This window comes from Plutella xylostella, chromosome 4 (genome assembly GCF_932276165.1).
Source record: "Plutella xylostella chromosome 4, ilPluXylo3.1, whole genome shotgun sequence".
NCBI classification, from domain to species: Eukaryota; Metazoa; Arthropoda; class Insecta; order Lepidoptera; family Plutellidae; genus Plutella; species Plutella xylostella.
In genome coordinates this window covers 7,459,351-7,480,046 of record NC_063984.1, presented here as the reverse complement: position 1 = coordinate 7,480,046, position 20,696 = coordinate 7,459,351, and the positions used below count along the sequence as shown (strand labels likewise).

The 20,696-nt window shown below is 37.6% G+C and overlaps 1 protein-coding gene across 1 annotated transcript; it reads right to left on the bottom strand.

Annotated features, from left to right (window-relative positions):
• Positions 1-2,259: 2,259 nt before the first annotated feature.
• On the bottom strand, positions 2,260-19,528 carry LOC105380396 (serine/threonine-protein phosphatase 1 regulatory subunit 10). The gene is made up of 5 exons (XM_038120866.2): positions 19,039-19,528; positions 17,048-17,145; positions 15,445-15,719; positions 14,087-15,223; positions 2,260-3,937 (listed from the first exon to the last, which is right to left on the bottom strand). Exons 1-5 carry the CDS (start codon positions 19,039-19,041, stop codon positions 2,478-2,480), a joined length of 2,973 nt encoding a protein of 990 aa, XP_037976794.2. The 5' UTR covers positions 19,042-19,528; the 3' UTR covers positions 2,260-2,477.
• Between the last annotated feature and the right edge of the window lie 1,168 nt (positions 19,529-20,696).

Genomic DNA, 20,696 nt, shown 5'->3' with positions numbered 1-20,696 from the left:
TTCAATTAGGTCAATAAGTACCCTAAAATCAATAATATATTTGATATTAGGTAATGCACAATTACCTGTCTAGGTTCTGTATCGGTAAGACTCAAAATCACCGTTGTAATGGTCGACTTCTACGACAAAATGACAGTACAAGTATGCGACAAATCGTGGGTCCATATGAATGCAACAAATCGAGAAACCCTTGGATTTGGAAACGGAAATGGAGAAAGCAAATGCTTATGGACCTTGATGTATTCATTCAGCAGCTTGGGAGAAGTGACCTGGCTAAGTTGAAGACTGCTGACGGTAGTATAGTTGCCTCTAAGCTGAAATTTCATGCGGAAATTGAAGGTTTCTACGGCTTTCAGCTTCACCTGCTCTGGGTAAAGACAGAATTAGTACAGCTCTTCTGAAAGCTATTACTATCCTCGAACAGCTTCAGAAGCTCTTTAACCAATTTTGTTTATAAGTCATGTTTTCAAGCTGTTTTATAAGGTCATCACGAACCGTGTTTCTATCAAGTTCTTCTAGGACTATTAGAAAGTCTTTGATTCCATTTAGACCTGGGCAGTTCTGGAATTCCCTCTATATAACATGCATAGCGGCCTTAATGCATCAACAGTATATTATGTCTACCTTGGACAGTCTATTCGACTAGGCAGAAGGAACTTCGAAAACGAAGCTATAAGGTGCGTAAAACAAAATATTACTGGATAGGACTGCATAGGGGAAGATTTGACAAATTTTCACATAAAAATGCCTGAAGGCAAAGGTCTTCAGTCAATGCGTCTTACTGGTGATGACGTATGGATCATAGACATGGACACTGACGGTTGGACTGGTCCACCGATTCAAAATCGATCAGCGGGCATTGGAAAGTTTCTTGGTTCTTTGAAGGACCATATCAGAAATAAGGTAATCCGTAAGAGAACTTGAGTAACCGATATAGCTCTTAAATTCTGTATGCTCAAGTGGCATTAGGCCGGCCATAGCTGCCGAAGAACCGATGACCAGTGGGGCAAACGCGCTCTAGAGTGGAGACCACGAACAGGCAAGGGTAGCGGCGGATACCTTCGGGCCAGATGGACCAACGACCTTATAAAGCTGACCGGTAGTGGCTGGATGAGGAAGGTCGAGAACAGAGTGCAGTGTCACTGCTGGTGAGAGGTCCAGCAGTGGACAATTACAGACTACTGTAGATTGCCTTGATTTTAGTCATTTTTCTGAAAAGAAACATGAAAGAAATGTTTACCGCACCAGTAAGTGCCAGTTACTGGTGCGTAAAAAAATGTATGCAGATTAGTAACTGGCAGCCCCGTGCCAGTTATTGAAACAAAGCTGCCTAGACACTGGGGGTTTTTACAGTGCACTTTAAATCGTATTTTCTGTCGATAGAAGGTATAAAATAGCTTAAAATCACAAAACCCAAAATATTAGTAACTGGCAGGGGGGTGCCAGTTACTAAGAGAAGATATAAATTACATTTCAGTAACTAGCACCCTCAAATATAACTCAAAAGCAACTAAAATCACAGTGAATCGGGCTATTATGATATTGTTTAGACCTTCCCCTACCTCTTTGTTATTGTCACACTATCAAAAACTTATTTATTTTCGCGAAAACAGGCCATACAAGTTTTGGTGTCTCCTTAAGAAAAACTTAACGCACGTGCATTTTTTTGACGATCTTCGCCGCTTTGACTGAGATAATTTCCAGCGCCGGAAAATACACACCTAGCGGCGTAAAATTAAACTATAATATCAATGAATAATTGGAGATTGCTGTAAACACATCAAAGATTGTCTTACTTTATCCAAAAGCTTAATATATTTAGTTTTATAGTCAAAGTGCCAGTTACTGACACATGCCAGTTATACCACGATTTACCCTATTTTGAATAGCAAGTAAGTATTTTATGTCGCATCTTATTTAGGTCGCATATTGTTGTAGTGTAAAAGAAATATCGCGATATGTACCTAATAATGCATAACAAACAAATATCTATCAAGGTGAAAAGCGACTACAGTGAAGGCAGGCAGGAAAGTAAATCTACTATGTTTTTTTCAGACAATTGTCAGTAGCGATCAAAAATTATACTACAAGAATAAAAATCTATTCAGAAATTTTGATATCGCGGCGAAATGCGAATAGGTGAAAAGCTACAAGTATTTTTTGATTTCGAGGTATACGACTAACAAATGATATTTTTATACGTAGTACTACTTACATAAATATAACTTCCAAGTTTCATGGAAAAAAACAAACTCGAAATAAGTTCAAAATAACAGTTTATTTATCATTTTTATAAAATAACGTCCTACATAAAAGTACCTTATCAGAAATCTGTACATTAAATTTACATTTTTTTACAATTAAGCAGTCTTTGCTGAGTATCTAACTCATTTTATACATTTAACTTATTTACTTATGGCAGCTGGCCTATTTTTATTGCAAATCTTAACGAACATAGTTTAAAGTATAGTTTAGTATTAATATGGACCATTTACACCGGGATGTAAAAATGTACAATTATCGCCTTGTCGACACGATCCTTTCCTTTGGAAATATATACAGACGGTTTTTCTTCCGCCTCGCGAGTGTCCACCGCGGCCGCGCGGGGGCCCGTCCCACGAGCCCTTCCCGCGCCAGTGGCCGCCGCCGCCCGCGCCGCGCCCGCGCATGTTGCCGCGGAAGGAGCCGCCCTGGAACCCCTCCGCGCCGCCACCCCCGACCACTCCGCCACTCATATTGAAGTCCGGAGGAAACATGTTCGGGGCCATCATGTTGTCCATCATGAATCCCTCCGGGGGCACTGGACCGAACATTGCATTCGGGGCACCAAACATTTCCGGGCCCATCATCATGGTCTCGGGCATCATCATGCCTGGCGGCATCGCGCCGGGGGGCATGGCACCCGGGGGCATCGCCCCCATGGGCCCCGCCGCCATTCCGTTTGCCATCATTGGAGGGACTGCATTCTGCCAATCATTTGGCACCATAGTAGGTGCTTGGAAAGGAGGAACTCCAGGGAATTGATTCGGAAAACTGTTAGGAAACTGTGCCATGTTAGGTTGAAACATGGGCGCCACGTTAACAGTAGAGGCAGATTGTGGAGGCGCGTTGCCCTTAGGTTCAGGCCAAGGCATGTTCCGGAAGTCACTTATATTGTCCGTGTTACCTGTGACATCTTCTAACGGTATAATACTCGGTTCAGAATAAAGATGTGTTTCTGGCTCAGGTTCTAGTGCTGAATCAGGTATCATAGACTTATGGAAGTATAGTGGCTGTAAAGTCCCTTTCTGACGCATGGCTTGTATATCTTTTTCCTTACTATTTTTCCCATAGTCTACATGAACTTGGCCTTCAGTATCAATAGGAATAAGCGGTCTCCAATTAGTTTTCTCCTCCATTACGTCCTCGTTACTAAGGTTACGGCCCTTCTGGAACGCTTCTCTTTCGTGTATTCTTTCCCAATTCTTCATGTCCGTAAAGGTTTTTGTGACATTCACTCTCTCCGTTTCATCAAGTTCAAAGTATTGGACCTCTTCTAATTCAGCTTCGGGCTTCCATTTAATACTCTTTTTGGGGCCTCGTTTTTTGTGATAGCAGAGTACACCTTTCAGGCCGTTCACCGTGATGGTGTGTGGTTCTGTGGTTTCCATGCTCTCGGTTACTTTCTTTTCTAAATCTATATTTTCCGTGTTGTCATTAGTCTCATTCTCTTTCTCTATAGATTTATCTTTGTCATCGTCGGTGTCCAGCGTGTCCTGGTAGAACCTGGGGGGCTTGGCGTCGCGCGTGGGGCTGGCGGGCGTGTGCGGCGGCGACGCCTCGCCGCTGCCGTCCTTGGAGCCGCTGGTGCGCCGCTTCCGCTTCTTGGGCTCCTTCTTGTTGGTGGCCGACGCGTTCAGCGCATCCATGAACATGTCGCTCTCTAGCAGCAGCATGGCTGTAAAGAAAAAACAGGAATATTATTTTTAAGTACTTAAGTATATCAAAGTATTCTTTTATATGTAAGAACCAGAGGGTACATTACTATTAAACAGTAAGTATACCTATGTATATTCAGTTTAAAATATTAGTCTGAAATGTGCATTAAGTAATGGGTTCATAACGTCTTTGTCGACTAGTGGAAAACTTTATAACAAGACATGCCTATTATAAGTATAAAATGTATAAATCAGTATCTCAAAAAAAATTGGTCATTCATGGTCAATCCAACGACTGAAATTGTACAAGTTCACCGACTCGCTTCCTACATGTAGGTATAGGTATAGGTATATCCCTATCATTACCACCGATTTGTATGTAGTTAGGTACCGTCCAGTCAGCAAGTCCAAAATAAGTATACAAATAACAAGCCTGCAAATGAATTATGAAAAAAATACATTATCAAAAACCTATACAATTATACCTACATACGTCAATTTATTTTAAAGATCTAGGCAAAATATGAAACCTTGTTCCATAAAGGGTAGTTTACTACCTATTCAGAGGAAAATAAAATACTTATTACTTAAAAGTATCAATACTAGAAAAATCCCAACAGCAAGCCCCTTCACACATTGATTACCTAATGTAGTGAAAGTGCATAGAATACGTACACTGCTGGGTATAAGTGAGCATAATTTTCAAACGTTCGTGCGTGCCCGGCAATGTAGATTAATTTACGAATAAATGGTAAATCCCCAAGTATTGTTATTTATAAATACACGATCAATCTTCTAAATACCTAGATAGCAGAACATTCTAAAGTATCTAACTTCTTGAAAGAAATAAATAAACCTACTAAAGTGACAACCAAGAACTTAACGATATCGTCAGATGCCGTCATAAGTTAGTGACCGTGCTGTAGGTTGCGACTTACGATGCGCGATGGTCAAGGTTCCATCTCTACAGCGATATATTTATGTTGGTAACTACCTAGCTATTCCGTTCACCTAATAGAGTGCCGGGTGGTCGTCAGCTGAACATGTCCTATAACTTCTTATTGAACTGACCTGACGCTTGGCTTTATCCTTACCGATACATTTACAGGGTGTCCACTCAGAATCCTCCAAAAAATTCCCTGACTTTTCCCTGACTTTCCCTGACCATTTCAGAAATTTTCCCTGACCAGAGATAAAAATAACCAAAAGCTTGATTTGAAAGTTTTCCGTTCATTTGCGACACTTATTAAAAAAAACTATCACTGCGTAAAATATTTGGCTCTAAAAAGTGTATATTAAGCAGAGAGAGAAAGTGACTCAGGCAGATCATTTTGAACAACATAAAATTTCAAAAAAAAAGATTTTCCACACAAACTTTGTTAGACAGGTGAAGTTATATGAGAAAAAAACGCGAATTTCAAAAACACGTAGAATAAAAGTTGTTTCGAGTGATCCCCTGAGTCACCCTGTTTCGGCTATGTACATCTACCACTATTGCAACATTATGTTTAGAAAGCAACATAGAACAACGCGGACTCGGGTGTACCCTCGGGAAGCGTCATAGCGATCTTTCTTGATACAAAAAAGTCTGCCAATTTTTGCGGGGGGAAATTTTACCGTTTACCTTGATTCTGTCTCATGGGACATATCATTATGAGTTTTAATTCCCAGCAATAAATGTTACGTGAAGTGACATTTAATAATGAACACAGTGTCTTCATTTTTCTTGCCAATGGATGTAACAATTATCGATAAGTATTATCGATGAATTCGAGAACATGGGTTAGATTAGAAATACTAATTTCAAATTAATTAGGTATAGTTAAATTTAATTAGGAATGATTAATAAACGAAGTCACCCGCTTTTCGCTGTACATTTATACTCACGTGATAGGTCGCGAGCCGTATCGCCATTTTTGAATGAGTACAATGCACTGAAGTTGTCGAGTAAGTGGGCAACCCGTCAATCAGATGCTTTCAAGCCGCCTCTTCGGGCGGCCTCTGACTAGGCTTAACGACTGCTGCCGAAGCAGCAACCGGGACCCACGGCTTAACGTCCCGTCCGAAGCACGGAAGCGTCCAGAAAAGAACCATTTGAAATCGGTAACTCATGCTGTAGCTACCAATGGCTGACCGTGTCAGTTGTTGCTTAACCTCAGTGATCAGTTACGATTACTGAAGCCAATTCGACTACGGACGCTTCCCAACTATGACCTTTTTTGTCGATTAATACATATCTACATACCGGTACATCACTATTGCATTTTTTTGACATTGGTTGCTAGGAAACAGCTAATAACAATAAACCATGACCAAATCTGTGATCAAATCCGGAATCCGGATATTCTATGAATTGAAGCTGTCATTTTAGTATGTAAACAAATCATTTTCTATGAAACGATCGCTTTGCCAACTAGATTGAGTCTAGTGAAAATTGAGACTGCAACTAGTTTTTATAAATCGGTGGGCCTTTCTGGCCTACCACCCCGCCAGAGGGGAACGTCTGCCTATTTCGTCTCCAGACCATTCATACTCAATGGAAAGCAATGATAAATAAGTACCTACTTAATTTTTTTGTACAACAAATTCTGAATACTTTTATTTTGCCATAACTTGTATTTCTTTTTTGTATTTACAAATTGAGAAATAGGTATATATTTTTTTTATTTTCAAAATGTCATTTTACTTTTGAAAAAAAGTCATTTAAAGCGGGATCCACTGGTTATTATTGCAAAATACGTTAGTTAGACCTAGTTAATTTTATTAAAGCACACTTATTGATGGTAAGTACAGAGTGCTTTGAAGAAATACGCCTTCTCATATTTTTTTTGTTAAATGAGAGTTTGGATGCAGGTAGATAAAATAAACTTTTTAATTTGTGTATAAAACTTGTACTAGCACCTTGTATAGTAATCTTAGGACCTTCAAAACGGAAATAACTCGAGTAAAGGGGCCGTCCATTAATCACGTGAGGTCGTTTTTCTCATTTTTTGACCCCCCCCCTCCCCCCTGGTGATATTTGGTGAGGTTTGGGACCAACCCCCCCTCCCCCCCCTTGATCACGTGTATTTTTTTGGAAGTCTATGTAAAGGCAATTTTTGACTAGAAAAAAATAGGTCATACTACAAATCGTTAAAATTTTTGCGCCGTCCAAAATATCGGTTCAGAAATACCTAATTTTTTACAAAAAATTAATACACGTGATGTCTAACGAGAACCCCCCCTCCCCCCTCGTGATGTTTCGTGAGGTTTACAGTACCCCCTCCCCCCCCCCCTTTGAGCCTCACGTGATTAATGGACGGCCCCAAAGCGTGTTAAGATTTGTAAATACCGTAATAAAAAAAAAACACGCACTCACGCCTTGTACTAATGTACTCCCTTGCGGGGTAGGCAGAGGTGCATTGCTGCACCCACTTTTCGCCAGAGTGTTATGTTAGTCCCAATGTAATAGGGGGCGGGCCTATTGCCATTTTACGGGCACATCCAAGACCCGAGAACAAATATCTGTGTTTAAACAAATATCTGACCCAGCCGGGAATCGAACCCGGGACCATCGGCTCAGTAGTCAGGGTCACTAACCACTACGCCATTCGGTCGCCGTACATAAATACCGTAATTAATTTAAATAAAACAAAACCAAAATCAAATATTTTCGTATGGGCACGACGTTTTAAAAAAAACATTAGGTGCCGCGTGGAGGAAACGCTACTGCATGCGCTCCCGCTGCCGTAGCAAATTATGAGAATTGATGAGTGGAATGAGCGCCGATACAGCACGTCTGCACCAACACGTTATGTGGGGACTTATTTTTCATCACTAACTCTTAAAACAATAGTTGTTCAGAACGGCAAGCTGAGTCACACTCTTTTGAAAGAAATTTAATTAATGGAACATCATTTTACTATTGAATGAACTATGAACTGAGTCTGGAATCTGGCTTACGAGATTTTATTTTATGACTTACGTATTTTACGTTTAAAAAAGAAGAAAATTAATAATTAGTAAAAGAAAGAACTACAATTTTGCAAAAATATATGCTTTACTAGTAATTTTTCCCTGACTTTCCAGGTGGCCCATCAATTTCCCTGACTTTCCATGACCACCTTGAGCTTCCCTGACTTTTCCCTGACTATCCCTGACTTTCCAGAAAGTGGACACCCTGATTTAGCAGATTAGTAAAATATTTATTTAAATAAGTGTATAGGACTTTTAGGATTAGGAGCTTTTTAGGAGTCATCTGATAAGTCACAATCCGCACAACTACATAGTTAGCAGGGCCTCATTGCATTGTGATGTAACTATCCGTGAATTTATTTAATTTCGTAGTAGGGAAGTACATAAATAAAATATGAAAGTACGCGTTGAGATCGCGGTATTAACTAATCAAAGCTTTAGTCACGGTAGTCATAATTATTATAGGTACTTATTCAAGACATGCGCTGATAAATTAATAGTAAGTAATCAATGTAATTAAGTGTCTACGGCTTAAAACAATTCAATTCTAACATAACGTATGTACTACATATGACTACACGACACGTGTTACATAGATAATTTTATAAGTAGGTACTGATGCTTCACTAGAATACTTATAGGCAATCAGGCTGGTAGTGGTAGGGCAGCCTGTCCACCAAAGTAGAGCTAGAGCGAAGAGGTCGACCATCGAAATTGCATGAAATCTCCGCTCATAGACCGGATATAGTTATGGATAATAGTCAACCTTTTAAACACTAGAAGGTATTATATGTTGCTGAAATAATATTAAAATATTGAGGCGCTTTGTCACATATTATAGAAACCGAGGTATTCGTTAGGTGTACCGAGAATATTATAGGTATACAGGTGTTGCAAAAAGGGTAGGTAATTAGGTATACTAAGCCGAAACCAACGTGTGCAGCATGTTAAATCTAAGCCCGGAAATAAGTCAGAGTGTCAAAATTCGCGAAAAGGTAGTTTATTCTCCATAGTAAAAAGTCACGGGACCAACAAAGTTTCTATGGAAAATGATTTTTATTTATTTTTTCACGAATATTGACATTCTGATTTCATTTTCGGGCTTACATAATTATTATTATAACATGCTGCACACGCAGGTTTCGACTTAGTATATCCTTTTTGCAACATTCTGTATATTATGCCTGCATAAGGCCAGTGGCGGATTTACAAATTTGCCGCCCGTAGGCCATTAATATTTTGCCGCCCCTACTGACTTTTTAAATTCAATACGTTAGTTTAATTCCGTTATTAGTACGATTGTGAACTTAATCATATTTCTGTCATTTAATTAGATTATTTTTGCAACCCGCTATGTACTGAAGAGTTTAATGTTAACCTAAAAAGTTTAATTTGACAGGCAAATAAAAAACCCGTAAAAAGACGTAAAACATCTGTAACTTTTAAAAATCGATTTTCAGCAAACTTATTGTCTAAGAACACTCTCCCGTAGAACACATGTGATACAAAAAAAACTAAATCGGTTCATTTGTTCAGCCCCCCTACTCTTGAAAGGCAATGTATTGCGTCTGTCTTTCGTTGTCAACATTTAAAAAATCATAACTTCTCTTCAAAGCGTTTTTACAAAGGGGCCGTCCATTAATCACGTGAGGTAATTTTTCCCATTTTTTTACCCCCCCCCTCCCCCCTGGTGATATTCGGTGAGGTTTGGGACCCCCCCCTCCCCCTGGATGACTTGTATTTTTTTGGAAATCTATGTAAAGGCTATTGTTGACTAGAAAATATAATAAATAATAATAATAAATATGTGGGGACATTTCACACACGGCCATCCAACCCCAAGCTAGGCTGAGCCTGTATTATGGGTATCGGACAGCTGATATATCTACACAAATACATAGATACAAAAGTATTGAAAATTGCGTTTTGAATTGGAAAACATTTATAATGTGTTTTTGCAATAAAATTTATTATTGTAGAAAATTTTGCGCCGTTCAAAATTTCGGTTCACAAATACCTAGCGTTTTTTGTCAAAAACGTGATGTCTAACGAGAACCCCCCTCATGATGTTTCGTGAGGTTTTCCGTACCCCCTCCAAGGAGGGGGGGCCTTTGAGCCTCACGTGATTAATGGACGGCCCCAAAGACTAAAAATATTTATGTAATCAGCTAGGTAATGCCTATTTTTAACCGACGTCAAAAAAAGGAGGAGGTTCTCAATTCGTCGGGATCTTTTTTTTATATTTTTTATGTATGTTCACCGATTACTCCGCCGTTTATGAACCGATTTTGAAAATTCTTTTTTTGTTGTATTGGGTTGAGCTCCCAGGTGGTCCCATTTTTTTTTCAGAATTTTATCTCACCCCCAAGGGTGGGTAAAGGGGTAAAAACAGGGTATGAATTTCCATTTTGGGCACATATTAACCGATTCTAATGAAATTAAGAACGTAAATATAGTTCTTATAACAAAAAAATATGATGGTGACCTTGAGCTGATCTGATGATGGAAACGGAAGGCAGTCAGGGGAACTCCTCAACGGTATATAGCAACTACTTCGTGTTTAGGCTTGAATGATTCGTATTGATTAGTAGGACTTTTTGGTATCATTTGCACCTTACTTTTGATTGAAAATTATTACAAATAAACTAAAAACTATTAAATAAAATAATAATTAAAAAATTTAAAAAACCGACTTCAAAAAACCACTAAAATGTAAGAAATAATTTAAGGTTTACACAAATTCTACTCGTATGAGACAGTACAAATATACCTAAGCAGGAACTGTTCTTTTTTGAAGTTGGTGCCATATTTCTTCAGATTACTTTGTCACCGCACCAACATCAAAAAAGAACAGTTCCTGCTTAGGTATATTTGTACTGTCTCATACGAGTAGAATTTGTGTAAACCTTAAATTATTTCTTACATTTTAGTGGTTTTTTGAAGTCGGTTTTTTAATTTTTTTAATTATATAATAGTAATTTATACATGGATGGTACAGATGATACACGTATAATTAATTATAAAAAAAACGAAAAATTTGCCAAATTTGCCGCCCCTCTCAATCTGCCGCCCTAGGCACTGGCCTTTTTGGCCTATAGGTAAATCCGCCACTGCATAAGGCATCATAAAAAATAATTAAACAGAGATGTTGAGAAAATGATATATCTAGTAAGCCGAGAGGGGGTGAATCAGCGAGCCATTTCGAAACAATGTTATAAATAATTATTTTTAGAAAAGCTTTGTTCTGAATTAACTAAGTAGTTAGGTACACTTTTTTTACCAGTCTCACACAATACACAATAGATTCCATGCTACAACCGTGGTGGGGTCAAGTTGGCAATTCGTATTTGCCAAAACTGCCATGTGTGGTCAGTGTATGCAATATTATTGCCAAATATGCCAAATTTTTTGGTAAGTAGGTATTTGGCGAATTCAGCATCCTTTGGCATCTAATAACAAATATGAATAGCCAAGTGGGGTGCCAGCATTAGGGCGCAGCAGTAGCCAATGGGCAATGGGTGCCCTCCCCTTTTCAATAACGAACTTACCCCCATTCGGCTTACAATAGCCTTTTCCCACCCTTTAGATCTTAAGTCGTGTGATCCCTGTCGTCTTTACAGTACCCTTTTTTCGACATCTGTTGCATACATACATAGTTGGCAAAAGGAGAAAATTTTAAAAGTAAAAATAACTAGCTAAAATCGATAACAAACTATCATGCTCTTATTGTTTGATTTAGGAACAGACTGTGCGGTTTGTTTAGCGGATCAAGGATACCCACTAAAACTTCAAAGAACACACCTATGTGTGCGGGGAAAAGTATCTGTACAAGTAGGACTGGGGACATCACCACACACAGGTGGTCTCATGAGATGATGTACCTACGGTCAACAGCGGCAGCGCTTAGAAATACATTGAACAATAAGGGATCCATCAAAATACGTTTACAATGCGACTGCTAATAGGTAATTTTAATGATATTTATAGACTACCAGGCAGTCTTAGCAGTTAGCACCATAGATTGTATTGTTAGGCTCTCCCTTTTGTAAGTAGCACACTCAGCCAATGTGACAAAGCATCAGTCACTTTTTAGGAATCTATCCCCTTGTTAACTATTCATAGGTAAAATTGAGATAATTTGTACCCACATATAGGTATCCCAATTTCCATAATGTGAAAAGTACAAGTTGACGACTCTAATGAGATGCTAATGAGAATCCATCGGCGCGGCGGCGGTTGAAACTCGAAATTAATCGTTTTAGTGTTGGTAAAATACCCATTATGAAATCTTCATTTATAGGTATACCATACCATACCTAGGCTACCTATTTACCTAAGTACCTTTCTCTCTTGGCAGGTGCACGGTAATCGAAAGCTATAGGCACCAAAATTAGAACCTTGTCACAATAATATCAATAGGTACCGATAATTAAAAATTATGCACAGATGTTAGGTATAATCAGGTGGCATACCAACATGTTGTTTTCGGTACCTATACCGTAAAATTGTGACGAGATAATAATTACCTGCTTACTTACATTGGCTACTGTAAATATAGGAAGCTCTGGGTATATCGATAAGTTATTTTTAGAGATTCTTTTCTCACCGTCTGAAATCTAAATCTACACCCGCAGGCGAAGAAAGGACTTCCATGTAATGAAACTATGCCAATATACCTATAGTTAGGAAAACACTAGCATAGGGTCCCTACATGATACAACCCATTATTTTCTCATTTTTCATAAGTTGAGGTGGATTCTTTTAGAGGAAGGACACCATAAATTAGGTAAGTATATTAATAGAACATCAATTGATACACTTCTTACAAGTAAAAAAATAATAAAGGGAACTAGGTCGATTTACATATTACGTAACTCATTTCGATGCCCTTATTTGATTTAATAGTATCTTGAACAAAGGGTTGGTATTACTTTGTATAGTTAATACTAGGTAATTTTATGAAGCTATTGTTTGTTGCTTCATAACGGGGATACTGAGTGGACTAATGTCAGGAATGAATTGTAATAATTATGTACTATTATTGTTCACTGATGAGTTATTGATAACTTGGTAAACCAACGTACCGACCAACCAGATCCGTTGCGTTGTTAGCGTAGTAGCCTGAACCCAGTTATATTCATAAAGTAGCAGAAAGCCATAGAGAAAATAAACTATGGCAGAAAGCCATAATCGACTTTGTGAAAGTGGCTCTAAATGCTTCACTTGTTTATATTACCTATTATTATTTAACTCAGTGATGCACTAATTAAGATTGATAAGATTGGCTTAACCAGGCTTTACTATCTATACGTCTCCAATAAAGGGTTACTTTAATTAAATTATTTATCATTGAAAAAGTTTCTCAATTTCATGAGGGAGAAGAGTACAACAATGTGTTCAGTTTCAGTAGGTTAGTCAGGTAACTACATCATATTTAAACCACTTCAGGTTTTTATGTTATTTTGTAAAATGCATTAATTGACCATTCGACATATAAATTCTATACATATAAAATTCAATATTTTAACGAGACAATTCTCGGGATTTTTGAAAAATAGCAAGGTCGAATGATCATAGATTCATAGCCATAGGAAGTCATAAATATTTGAGAGTTCACTCCTAGGCTCTTTCCATAAGATGAATTAATAACTGCGAATATGCATCGGATGGGTAGATTCTAAATGGGAAACGTTGTTTTCAGTTCCTTCCTTACTAACATAACCTAACGATGTTGTGTTCCTCTTAGCTAGTATTTAGTTATGAGCTATCTATCATCATAAAATTGTTTCTAGAAACTGTATATAAATTCAGCCAGTTACTTCAGCCTTCCCCAGGGACTCGCGAAGTCGTCGACGATGACGTCGCCTGGTGCACCGGTCGACAGCGTAGGCGAACCACGTCCCACATGGATCCAGCGAGGCGGCCACGTAGAAAAGACTAGGTATGTTTTTCACGCTTCAAGCTTTAACAAACCCAGGTAAGTATTCAACGAAAAAATATAAGTATGAATTCATGTTTTATTTGAAAAAATATGGTTAACAGAATCACTTTTGAGCCCATTAAGTTGCACATTTCAGACTTACCAAAAACGTATAACCTAAGATTTTTTCTACGCATTTTTCGCAGACCATGAGCGTGCGAGAAGAAATATTGACCTGTAAAAAAGAGAAATATTAGTAATAGATCGATAATACATGTAAAAAAACAACACTTACGCTTTGGCTTAGCAGGTATTAGTTTGATTGCCCCAGGTTTCTCAACAGGTTCTACAGTTTTCGCTTTCTTTTCAGGTGGAGATTCATTGTGGACTGGAGATGGTCGTTTTGGTATGGATACAGTTGGTGGTAAAGCTGGAAGTACTTTCTTGCTAAGCAAAGATGCACGAGATGGAGGTGGTTTTACTTCTTCCTCAAGGCCATGAGATCTAAACTTAGAATGAAAAGTTTTGACTGTTTTAGGCTTCGGTTCATCGGGTTTTCTAACTTCTATAGATATGGAAGGTTTATCTTTTTTACTATCACTCAGTTTGGGAATTTTACCCAGTTTATGAATAGAGGGTTTATCAGACTTCTCTGTTTTAGTTATAGATGTATCCTTTGAGTTTTTGTCATCTTTATCTTTCGATTTATTATCTTTACTGCTGTCAGAACTATGTCTACTAGACTTCTCTTCTTTGCTAGAACGACTACTAGACGTGCTAGTTTTTTCTGATGACTTCTTACTGCTATCACTATGTTTACTAGATTTAGAACTACTACTATGAGAGGAACGCCTTTCTTTGTCCTTTGATCTATCTTTGCTATGATGGCTAGGACTACTGCTACTGCGGTGACTACTGCTTTTGTGTTTTTCACTTGACGAATGCGACTTGCTTGAATGTTTGGAAGAACTAGATTTTGAGGAGCTCGAAGATTTTTCTGAAGATTTTTCCTTCTTATGTTTGGATTTCTCTGTTTTTATTGAGGATTTAACATCATTTTCATCAACTTGTGAAATTACTTGCTTCCCATCTTTCAAAGATATTTTCAACACCGGTAAAGTCTCTTTTTCTTTTGAAGCTTCTTCTTTAATTTTAATGTCACTTTCATCTAATTCTGCCTTCACCTCAACCTTCTCTAAAGATGCTTCAGTTTTTATTTCATCTGCAGTTGCTTTATATTCTAATACTTCTTTCTTGACTTGCGGTTCTGCAGACTGTTCTGTTTCCATGCAGTTCATAGCTTCCACATTAACTAGAGAACTTGCATCAGCAATAATTTGTGGAATATCGGAAATGTTTATTTGATCTACTACTTCTCCTTTGACTGTCTTTAGCCATTGTTCAACAAGTTTAGTGGCCAATGCTCTGATCGCTAAAATAAAGAAAAAATAATATTATTATAGCTTACTTATAAGCATAGCTTGGACAAATGGTAGAACAACTATCGCAACTCCAAAAAAGAAAAATATGTAATGACCATTACATATTTTTTCTTTTAATGTCATCAATTTAGTTATGTATACATAAATTACATAATACAAGGAAAGCGGCACAGAAACATGTACACAACAACAATCGTAGTAAATTACTTACCGATATGATTTCCGTCCTTGGATAATTCTTTAACAAGTTTCGGACAGTTGTTTGTTTTCAGCCTTTCAATATCAACTGGACATAATAGAAGGAGTTCTAAGAGTTCCCGAACAAGTGGCCAGTTTTTCGCAACTATACTCTCCGTCAGCCACATGTGGACTAATCGCCAACCTCCTGATCCCATAAATACGCCTAGCAGCTCCATTTCCGTGCATTTTAATATTTGTATATAAATACATTTTGATACAAGTTTCTTCGAAAACTTTGTCATGAGTCTGAAATAAATATACACATAGATTAATATTGTTTTATACTTCATTTGTTAAAATAGTTAATACAGCTATCACCACCGACACATTAGCAATGAACAATAATTCATAAGCCGCGTATGTAAAAAATCTGTCAGATTTGACAAGCGATCGACGCTGCTTATGGATTGTTAATTGCCAATGTTCGGTGGTGGTAACCCCACAGGACTTTATATTGACATGAAATCAAATGTAAACATGAGATATTATAGTTCTGCGCTTGCGTTATGTCTGATCCAGACTCACGCCGACAAGTCTCGGCGAGAGGTTCGTCGAGACTTCTCGCGATCTCGGTGAACCATCCAAACTCACGTTGTGTTCGTGAAAGGCCAAAAGACCGACACCGCTCGGAGAACACCCGAGCGAGAGAACAAGATACTCATCACACTATCGCGTCTCTGGTGTTCTCGGCGTGAGTCAGGATCAGGCATTATAATAATTATGTGGGTGTCAGTGATTATAGCTTAATATTGAATAAGTTGTTCAGTGACAATAAGGTGGGCTGTCGGAAGAATAAGCTGGTTGCTGTCACTTAAACATAATCAGATTTGATGGTGCATAGTGGCATCATCAAACTTTAATTTTACTATAAAAAAATACCCTTAAGAGCGGTTTCAGACCAGGTTTTTCGGCACGTATACGGTTGTTTCAGCATACGAGCTTACACCCGAACACGCGTCAACGCTCGTAAGAGGGTAAGGGCCCAAAGGGCGGGCACGCGCACACGCACTTAAACACGAGATTGCACGTATAAATAATTAAATACGCCCGTCTGAAACCGCTGCGCTTCGTTTGTCCACATTTGTGCCGAATCATTTGTATGGAAATCACCCGTTAAAATACATTTGGTACCATTTATTAACCAAGCGTCTATTAATATCCTATTAACGTCCTATTAATATAACACTCGTTCTATCATGCGTGTTTTTGACAAAAAGAAGAGCGATGGTAATAAGATTGTCATATTAATATCATGAAGTCATATCACTGGTTTAAAAATATGCCTTGAAGTAAAATACGTACACTTGTCCAAAATTAATAATGCACATGCAGATCTTCACACCCGATTCATTAAATCGTAGGAGCCTTAAAAAAACACTGGGATTTTGCTAATTATCCGAAAGAAATAAGAGTCAATATCATTTGTCACATAATCGAAAACAACCGATCTGTCAAAGATTTCTATGCGCACTATCAATTTTGGAGCACTGTAATAAATTTTTAACAAATATATACGTAACATTGTGTGGTGATAGTTTTTTTAGAAAAATAACAATAGATAAAAAAAGACTTACTTTGCAAGTCTCTGCAATTCGTCCTTGCTTTTGATTCCACCCGTGGGCGAGAGAAGTACACTGAGGCACTTCAGTAATTGAATAGGGTCGATACGGGGCTGCAACAAACAAATTATGACATTAGAATGTTATCATATTCATATTACATACAAATAGAAAAAGACTAGGGAAAACTATTTGAGGGCCTCTGAAGGATGCATCAGAAATGATACATAAATCTTTATTGCAGGGGAATGGGTCGTATGGCGATGATAGAGGCCTTAGCAAATGTCAGTTAGTAAATTAGTCTAAAATAACGCAATGTAGACGCTTCCCTATACTACTGGTACACTACATTCGCATAACGATATTTTCTTAGTCTCTACTGTTGAATAATGTTAAATACGATAGTTAAAATAAACAAGCATAATAAAAAATATATAAGAGAATGATGCGGGCATGTCGTTTAGTAGTAGACATGATAATAATCTACCTGACATGTCTACTCATCACAACATCAGTCTGTCGCCACTTAGTTGTTCACTGCTCGTACGGTTAAGAAAAAGGTTAGTGGGGAAAGGAAGCAAAATATCGAAAGCCATCTTATGCTTCTTCACTTCATCCGACGGAAATCGGCAATTAAAGTTTGCCGGTCCGGAGAAGTGCAGAATATACACGAAACAATGATTAATCAAGCGAATAAGAATACCAGAGGTAATTTTAACTACCGCTTAATACACGACTTTATCTCGTTGTATTAAGCGTGCCGATTGCCTACTCCTCTCTTAACTGCGGAGCTATAAGTGAACAAAAAAAATGTATTCACACTGTACTGTGTAAACTTTACTTTGTACCTATATTATATGTGGGGTCGCTCAGCAATAATATCTGCAACTAGTTCAGGACACCAGGGATAGAAATAAATATGTCGCACAGGTTTGGCCAGGATGTGTACTGCAACGTCTGCAACTCATCTTGACCCAGGAACGAAAAACATTTGCACGAAATCAAAATTTTAGTATGAAATCGATCGTGAAAATAAGTTTACAATAAACATCCTTGCTTTCAAAAACTTAGTCATTCATACGAAGTTATAGTTACTGGTTTGACTACAAAACTGTAAGTATAGGTACCTACTTAAGACCTATAGGTAAGTAGGTACTTTTTAAAGTATAGCATGAGCCCTGACAGTTGTCACATTAAACAGTACATAATTAAAACACCACGCGATCTGATGGAGTACGACACGTCATGAATAGAGTCGGTAAGAGTCTATTATGGAAATAGTACAATTCAAATTGATTGAACATGTCGCGTGGCATATTACAGAGATAGATAGATAAAGCGTTTATTTGATCCACTTTCTTACATACACAACAAATCACAATATTATGAATAATGTGTTTCCTGTTCTAAATTGTATGTTACTTCGACCAAAACTCAAGCGCGTTTGTAATAAGACGACTTAAAACAGCTCACTTAAAAAAACTAATTTCTGGATGGCTAGTAAAACCTTCGTACAAAACTACTGTAATGAAGCTAAATGAGTGGTTTTGTTTGAGCGTTTTAGTAGCGCCATCTATGATTTGGATTTTTTATTCTGAGGGTTTGACCATAGATATTATTGCGATATGACGATTACAATAGGTATGTCATTTCCTGTCTATGGTCAGTAGACGCGTCTAGAATGACGGACGTGACGTCACGAGTACGATTAGGTTCGAAACGTCATTCGCTAATTCAAAATGGCGGTCCTATGTAGGAACAATGGATGAAACGCCTTTATAACCTAGGTACAGCTTTCTCTTAACTGTTAGGTACCCATTAATAAAATTGATTGTACAATGTACATCCTACATCAACCACATACTTAACTAATTTGTGCGCTCTACATACGCACTTTAGCCATGGAATGCCAAATTTTATTGCTTATGAAAAACACACGGTAGAAAAATACATAAATTACGGGTAACTATTTATAAAGAAAAAAACATTATATTAAGGCAACTTACCATGATTTGCTTATTTCATAACAGATTTACAGCAACTGCGCAATTCGTCTACTGCCACGCCCTGCGTACATTCAACATGGAGGCGCAGTCTGCGCAAACGATTTTCCCTAACTTTCACAAAGAAAACCACTATTTGTACGGCTATTTATTAGTCTTACAAATTACTTTTAACAGTTCTTACACAAAAATTGTATGTTGGTACAAAATAAGATCCAATCAAGCTACTCCACGTCGATGAAAATGTCCCGATTTCAAGACAATGGATGACCTAATTTAATAGATTCGTAATAAGTCTTTACTTTATATTCTATTTTACTTTTTACTTATGTATTTTTTCTGTCAGATCCTCAATATAAAAAAGTTCTACAAATGCACTGGATTCGGGTATAAAGTTCCAACGTTACAAATCCACAAGCAAGGGTGTACGACACGTAGAGCTAGTCACAGGCGCTCAGCTCAAGCCTCGAATCGGAAATGAAAAAGAATGAATGATGACCGATTGACCGGAATGCAGACGGGACCGAATGAGAAATGTGTAGCATTGCCAACTGCTATGACCAGGATTCCCTACAAACCTATTGGGGAATGATAATAATATAATTTATTTAGGAAAGTATAAAGTATACTTACATATAAAAACATTCTATAGGAGTTCATACTGCCCACATGATTTTTCAAATAAATAAAGTACTATTATTAGGCTAAAGTTATTGTATAAACCCATTTTGAAAATAAACATCTTGTTTGATGAAAATATACTTATATCAAATTAAATAAAGAACTACCTACTTTATTTTTATACGAGATATTAAATTAATCACGATGTAGCTTTTTTAAAGATTTTGTTTTGTTTTCGGTTACAGTAAAACTATAAAGTCCTGAAAACGGAAGTGGATCCTAACTAATTGTTAAAGGCCGTATTTAATCGATATTTTATATTTATTCCATGATAAATCAGGTAAAAAGCCATTATCGATCGGTATTTTATTTTTTAAATATATGTAAAAGTAAGTTCATAACTGACAATGATAAAAAGTCTTAGCAAAATCGCACTTTTTACTGTCAGGACTTTATAGTTCGACTGTAAGATAGGTATATTCGGAATGATACATTAAAAAAATGAATCCTACTAATATTATAAATGCGAAAGTTTGAGAATATGTGTATGTATGTATGTGTAAGTATATTATTATGTTTGTTACTTCTTCACATCAAAACGGCTGGACGAAATTGGGTATGGAGTGCTATTAGCTGACACAAATTACATTAACACACATGCAACTTTTTATCGTGGTGTTCCCACGGGAAGTCTTTAAATTCGAAGCGAAGCTTGCGAGAACAGCTCAGTAAAAAATAGTAACATTGGACCAACTCCTAATCCTAACTAATATTATAAATGCGAAAGTACCTGTGTCTGTCTATCTGTTACTCTTTCACGCCCAAACTACTGAACTACTTAATTTGAATGATATTTGGTAAGTATACATAATTATGGTCTAAACCCATAAGAACATCATCATCATCATCATCAGATCCTGGGATCCCTAATCTGGGACATAGGGCTCGCGGGAACAGCGAGTATACAAATAACTTACAATACAAAGCCAATAATACTAACGCGTGCCACCGCTGCGCCCGCTCCACCTGCTGCTTTAGTG